Below are 7494 nucleotides of genomic sequence, written 5' to 3' on the forward strand. Positions count from 1 at the left end.
CAAAATCCATTCTTACCCAGTCCTAAAAATAATAGAAAAGCTAAATTCTTGAGCCCCTCCCCAGTCCCCTTTCATCCAGTACTGCTCTAGTGAGTAAAGAAGTTCACTACATGGAAGAGGGCATAGTTAGTGCTAGTGATCCCACCTCAGAATCCAGGGTTCACACCCTATACGCCACTGTGAGCAAAGGATTGAGTATCTGTCTCTCTTCCCACCTAGAACTTCCCAATTATTCATGACAAGGAATGGTTTTACAACCCAAAACTCACCATCTTCAAACAGCTCAATCAATTTAGCAACATATGGATTTTCATCATCATTTCCTTTAACCAATACAAACTGTCCGACTTGGATGTGACTCTCAATCGAACAACCTTCTGATGCCATGTTCATTCCTCTAGGAAATAAAAGGAAAACATGCTGAAAATCACTCAGTGTGGACCAACCTCTTCAGACCCTCAGGGCACAAAGGAAAGTGCTGTCCAACTAGAAAATCCCATAAACAGTTTCTCTCTGCTGACTAATTCTAATAGGAAACCAAATCACCCAGTTCTATGTAAGAGGAGACAAAATGGGTTGAATAAATTGTTTCAGCATGAATGATTCATCTAGAAGCCTTAATATGAACCCTACTTCTCTCAGTTATTAACAAAGAACAACAAAGGCTTCCGAAGGAATGAAAGCTGCCCAATAACATACCAGATTAATCAGGGATCTCTAGGGCTGGTAGGACACAGAGACAACATCTAATCCTACCCTGCTATGCAGAACTAGAGAGAATCCACTTTAAATAGATATGACATTATCATACATATCAAATTTATAAACCTGACATGTCTTCCTTTATCACTGTTATATTTATGCTGCCATTTTCTTGCATCAAATAAAGCCTCTCCTTACAATCAATTCATAATTACTGTCCCTCAGTCCTCAACCTGTAGTAACTAGAACAGGCTAGATACAAGTTATTAACAGTTTAGCTTGGAGAAGTTGTATTTCCCGGATAAAACAAATCACGCACCGGTAGGTTTGGTACTGTAGTTTTCGATCCAACAATGGGTCGCCAACCCACGAATAAGTCTGTCTGGTCTTCAGCCTTGTAGGACAGTTTGCCATGGCTCCTGTGTAAAAGTCACTGACTCAGAGTTAACGCAACAACGCTTTGATGGATTACAGGACACAATCCCTGCCATCGATGAGTTCAACCTTCTTTTCTGCCCCAGCTACACTTCTATACCTTTTAGACTTAGAAAACTTATCTTCTGAGGAAAAAGTCAAGCTCTATGGAGATTAAGCAAAAGCAGTTTAGAATCATCCGTGTTCGTCTTGTACCATGTCTGTCTCTTCCTATCCAGGAGAACAGGAGGGTCAATATGTGAGAAATGAAACTACAATATAACTGTTCAGAAGTCCTTCCTAGGCACAAGGTACAGTAACAGGTATGAAACATCTAACAACTGGAAACTAAAACACAGTCATACAGTGATTGGTTTTAAGTGCCTCTGTAACACAATCTAGAAAGGGATAAACTATAAAAGCACTAAAACACAACTACTAGTGTGAAAAGCCAAGAGAAAGAGCCAGAGAGACTACTGCAATCAGAGGACCAGGTCTTGTGGTTATTCAGGGAAGGGCTTCCTACATGGGTTTCCTGAAATGAATATTGAATAATAATCAGATACTGGTAAGATGGAATGAAATGAGGGATTCCAAGACATGGAAGAAAAAACATGAAAGAGTTATTTGGGGGAATAGCAATGGGTTTTATTAAGTGTATTATTCCAATTACATTAAAGAAAAAAAAAAAGTGTTATTTCCCTGACTGGTGTGGCTCAGTTAGTTGGGTGTCGTCCTGCAAAGTGAAAAGTCACCAGTTCAATTCCTGGTCAGGGCACACACCTAGGCTGTGGGTTCATCCCTGGCCAGGGCGCATACAAGAGGCAAATGATTGATGTTTCTCTCTCACGTCAGTGTTTCTTTCCCTGTCTTTCTCCCTTCCAGCCCCTCCCTCTCTCTCTCTCTTAAAAAAAAAAAAAAAAATTAAAGTATCACTAACCTGTATTGCTTTGACAGTTAGGGGTATTATTCTATGCAGCAAACAGGTCTTAGATGTAAGTACGTATTTTGAATAGCTGAAAAAAAAAAAAAGACATTTTTGAATGAAAAACCCAAACACATATGCCAATCCTCTTTAAAATTTGGAAACTGAGATCTATTAGTCCTAATAATAATGCCAACCTATTATCTTAAGTTTAAATAATTAAAAAAAATAAACCTTACATAAATGCTATCCTCTAAAACAAATATAAAATTGACAAACAAAAATAAAAAGAAAGAAAACAAGGAAAGGGAGGGAGGGAGGGAGGGAGGGAAAGAGGGAGGGAGGGAGGGAGGAAGGGAGGAAGGAAGGAAGGAAGGAAGGAAGGAAGGAAGGAAGGAAGGAAGGAAGGAAATAAGACTTTCCTCTAAATTGAATGCTTTTCCTATGGAGCTAAAATTTGACAAAATGAGGGTAAAAAAAAAATTGTTTTAATCCAGTCTGACAAAATTACTCTGAAATACTGATAGTGGGACCAATAATTGTAGTTTATGTTAAAAACAACAGAATTAGAATAGTATTTTAACATCCTGATTAAACAAGTTGGTTTCCTAAAGTTGAAATAAAAGTAGCATTATGTCCTACATAATTCTTGGGAACATTTTGATCAATAAGGTTTTCTACTTTTAAAAAAATTATTTTAAAAGAAGGGAGGGAGAAAGAAAGGGAGAGAAACATTAATTAGTTGCCTCTCCTACATGCTCGACCAGGGATCAAGCCACAACCCAGGCATGTCGGCCACCTTTCTCTTTGCAGGATGACACCCAACCAACCAATCCACACCGGTCAGGGCTAGAAAAGTATTTTTTAGTTTACCTTGTGGAAACCAGTTAGCAAAAAGGAGAGAAGATGTTGAGTCATTAGTAAATACACAACTTACAAATGATGCCTGAATGACTGCCACTAAGAACATCAACAGTATAATTCACAACACAGTACTATTAAAATCAATCTGATTTCAATCAAGAGCATTCTAGAAATGAACAAACAGCAAACACGACTGATGAGTAAAAACAAGGAGAAGATTATGCTCAAGTAAAAAATGAATATGGACTCATATAATCTTTTGGTAAAAATTAGTGAAAGTGTTTGACTCTTAATAAATGTTCAAGGAAATATATAACACTAGCTTACCTTCAATATGTTTCTTTTAATGGATGATATAACACAACTGTCAGAAGCAAAGTTGGAACTTTTCACCTTTCCACAATGAATCAGGCAAACAGGCTACTGAGATACAAAAGATGCACATAAATTAGATTATTCCTAAGCTCTGTCATTAAAAAATATTGGAATATCACCAAGAGTACTTTGAAGCAAACCAGTATCTCTCAGCAAATTTTCTACAACTCTTAAATAATCAAATTATAGGATAAATGGCCTGATTTGTCACTTTGACTGTGATATTTGATTACACTGGCACAATGATCTCATTTTTCAAACCAAAAATTAGCATACAGAAGGACAATCTCCACACCAATAAGGTGCCCGTGAATACTAAAGGCATCAAATCTATACTCTCAACTCTTTTAAATCCAGACTACATTTTAGCTTACTAAAGCAGGCATCCTTCAAAACCACGTCAAGATAAAATTCAACATTCCTTTTCTAGGAGATCATGAGCTGTGTTCAATGAGACTAGTACAGCAGTTCCCCTTATCCTCAGGGAATATATTCAAAGGCCCCCACTAGATGCTGGAAACTGCGGATACTCAACCCCATACATATATACTGTTTTTTCCTATATATACATATGTATGATAAAGTTTAATTTATAAACTAGGCACAGTAAAAAATTAACAATACAACAGAACAATATACTGTAATAAGTTATATGAATGTGGTCTTTCCCTCTCTCTTTCAAAATACCTGAGAACTGAGCCAGCTAACGTGTGCAGAGTGCATACAGCCTGGATATCCTGGACAAAGGATGATTCATGCTTGTGTGGAACACGGCATGAAAGTACAAGATTGCACTGTGCTACTCAGTGCCACGTGCAATTCAGAACATAAATTTGTATTCCTAGAATTTTCCATTTAATATTTTCAGACTGCAGTTAAAGCAGGTAACTAAAACCTTGGAAAGTGAAATGGCGGATGAGGCGGGGCCTACTGATAGGCATATGTGTGTGCAAATGTTGGTGATTCACCCTCAGTAAGCAGAGGGAACAGGAAAGACGACTATCTGAGCCTGGACTACAAAACCTCCCTCGCCTGGGTCTATCACTGTGCTCCAGGCCTGCTGTTACTGCCCACAAGCTGAGATATGCTATTCTCTCTTCTTGCAAATCTCCGTAGGGATGGCTCAGGTCTCGCTGCAACGAAACTTCCTCAGAGGCCTTCACCAGTACACAATGGAAATGTACCTACCCCGTCCTTCATATTGCCCCTCAGTCACGTTCCATCACACCACCTTATTACCAAAGCAATAACCAATGCGCTACTTTCTTATTTAGTGTTTCCCACATTCAAATGTTGACTTCCAAGAGGGCAGATTGGGACCTTGTCTATCTTGTTCATAACTGCTTCCCCAGGGCCTTGGTTAGGACTTGGCACATAGATGAATGAACAAATGAATGAGCAAAAATGATGAGGGCAATACCAAAGGTGGTAAGGATGCAGAGCAGCCAGAACTCTCATACACTCCTGAAAGGCATGTGAATTGGCAAAACCACTTTGAAAAATTGGCATTATCTACTCAGTCTGAATGTATGCATAGCCTATGACCAACAATTCCAACACAGTATACCCAACAGAAAAAACACACCTATCATCAAAAGACATGAGTCAGAATGTTCACAGCAGCATTATAAAGCAATGAAATTAAGCCAAGAACAACTGCACACAAAGTGGGGAAATCTCTCAAAATAACAATGAAGAAACCGGACATCAAAAGAATACATACTATATTGATTCCATTTATATAACGTTCAGAAATAGATAAAAGTAACCTGTGGTGTTAGAAGTCTGAACAGAGGGCAACTCAAGTAAGCGAAAGGGAGCATAAAAGGGTGTTTCTGGGATGCTGGTCATGTTGTTTCTTGATCCAGATGCAAGTTACACAGGCATGTTCCCTAAGAAAACTCACTGACACGCTATTTCTAAAACTGGCAGATTAGCTGAGATTATAAAATAAACATTCAAACAATAAAAACTCATTGAGTTGCATATGTATGATTTGTGCACTTTTCTATATGTACGCTATTTTTCAATGAAGAGTTAAAAAAATTTAGCAGGAGTCCTTCTGAAGAGGCAGTGTGATAAAATCATAGATGTCAGGCTTCTCTACCGTTTCCCAACTTTCTTATCCTTGACCCAGCATTTCATCTTACCCACCATCAACAAAGATTCCCCAAGAGGGGGTGATGAATAGAGTAAAATGGGAGGCAAAGACCCTGGCCTCTAGAAGATACCCACCGCAGGCCCTCGGTGTTGCAGATAGCAGAAATCTGGAACATACACACCACCCAGTCCAGGCGTCACACCCCAGGAAAACAGATAAGGGAGTTGCAGTAAAAATAACGATGGTATATATTTATTGGGCCAACATGACAGAAAGTGGAGCCAAAACTCTTGATGTATTGATTTCATCTAATCTTCCCAATAATCCCCAGAACAATATTAGTACATAGTACCAAGTGCACAGAAGCCTATCAATGCTGAGTGAATATTATCACTTCAAGACGGTTTCTTATCCCAATGTTATACACAATGGCACGGCCTTAATTCAAACCATGAGCAGCCAGATTCCAATGACTGTGCTCTTAACCACTTCACTGTATGTGAAAGTAGATAATGTTAAATATATACCCGAGAGCTTACTTCTGGTTGCTTACTACAATAAGTCAGGCTTCCCAGACACTGGCTGAGAGGTCAAATGGGCCCAGGTTCCCTTATCCTTAAGATGGAATAATAGAACCTTCCTTTATTCAACCAATATGTATTAGTCACCCATTGTGTGCCAATCACTGTTCTAGAATTACTGAGGATTAGGTGAAAAAATGCAAAATGGTAAATTCACTCCATTACTTCCTTAATCTATTTGGAAGGCACAGTGATTCTTGTTTGTGTTCTTTATCTTTTTGTTTACTAATTTGATTAATGTTATGGAACTCACATATAAGTCACATAAAATTTTGCATTCAATTTTAGGGGATTCATAAACCTTTGGAGTCCACATATTTGTCCTCTGTTCCGGTTATGAGCTATGGCAGAGGAACTTGCTACACCATGTTCTCCCATCAGAAACCTCCAAAGGCATCCCAAGCCTCCATTACAGCAGGGAAGAGGGTACCGTTTTTTACAGACAACTAAAATCGAAAACTGGCATTTAACCGTTGCATTTTCACAGATAGCAAACCAGGAAATGAATCTCGCCATCTCATGCCTTTGTCAGTGTTTTCTAACTGTCAAGACAGAAGGCCCCTCTATTCTAGGATTAGACTTCTCTCCTGGAAAGGTGAATGGATGAGAGCCCAGCAGGTAAGCTTTAACGAGCAGCTCAACTAGGGGGGGAAAACAGCGACCTAGATAAGTTTCTGGGCGCAATTGTTACATCCGTAAAATGGTGTAATAACTTCTGTAGCTCCTACTTCCCTGTAGTGCTTGCTACACTATGGCTCCACGGCGGGAAAGATGCGCCTCTTCACAAGCGCAATCTAGAGAGAAGGGGTGATTAGTATCACCACTGAGTCTCAGGGCGCTGTGGGCAGGAATGCTCACGCTTCTCTGCTGTTGGCTCCCGGCTGCCCCACTGCAAACTCACAGCCCCTGACGGAGCGGGAAGCCTTTTTGCTATAGGGATGTGGGAAAGAGACGCTCCCAATGGACTTAGAATGACGCCTTGCACTTGAGTCGTTTAGTAAATATCTGCTGAATTAATCAAAGGCTGAGTGAGTCTACGAAGAACCTCCCCGGTCCCCGCGGCTCTCAGGTCCCCCTCCAGCCCGTGGGACGCCACACTCGCGGGGGGCCGAAGCTTCCCAAAGTTAGGAGTAAGTCCTCCACTTCGCACAGTCTCCTCTTCAGGAGCTTGTGGAGCCGAGCAACTCTCACCTGAACCAGCTGGACTCTTCTTGCTGCCAAGGGGCCGCACGCTGGAACGGAAACGGGATGCTAACGAGGAATGGAAAGAAGGTGGAGAGAAAATTTCGCGCCAAACGCCGCGGCCCCGCCCCCATGCTGTCACCACGTCGCGTCACCAGCCAGCCCGCCCTACCTTCCCACACACCTAAAAATGGGCGTATGACGTACTGACGCCAACGTGCCGCGGCCATCATCGATTCTGTCGGCGCCGCCGTTTGCGGAAGGAAGTTCCTTCCGCTGCAGCACTTCCGACTTCAAGATGGTCGCCTGAGCTATTGAAGTGTGACCTCCTCCACCTTTCTCCGTTTGTG

At 40.9% G+C, this 7494-nt stretch overlaps 1 protein-coding gene across 5 annotated transcripts in view; it reads right to left on the bottom strand.

Annotated features, from left to right (window-relative positions):
* Nucleotides 1-7417, bottom strand: part of ORC1 (origin recognition complex subunit 1) — a 31309-nt gene extending 23892 nt beyond the window's left edge. Inside the window, exons 1-5 of one of the 5 annotated variants that reach the window (XM_045204315.2) lie at nt 7329-7417; nt 3233-3325; nt 2057-2132; nt 1022-1121; nt 270-397 (exon numbers count right to left, since the gene is read on the bottom strand). In XM_045204315.2, the coding sequence (XP_045060250.1) occupies nt 270-397; nt 1022-1116 (223 nt within the window). In that variant the 5' untranslated portion in view covers nt 1117-1121; nt 2057-2132; nt 3233-3325; nt 7329-7417. Of the gene's footprint in view, nt 1-269; nt 398-1021; nt 1122-2056; nt 2133-3232; nt 3329-7153; nt 7298-7328 lie in introns of those variants that run through there. The other 4 variants (XM_045204313.3, XM_024571220.4, XM_045204314.3 and 1 more) reach the window with 4 other exon arrangements.
* Nucleotides 7418-7494: the final 77 nt, after the last annotated feature.

The sequence above is a fragment of the Desmodus rotundus genome, chromosome 3 (assembly GCF_022682495.2).
Source record: "Desmodus rotundus isolate HL8 chromosome 3, HLdesRot8A.1, whole genome shotgun sequence".
NCBI lineage: Eukaryota > Metazoa > Chordata > Mammalia > Chiroptera > Phyllostomidae > Desmodus > Desmodus rotundus.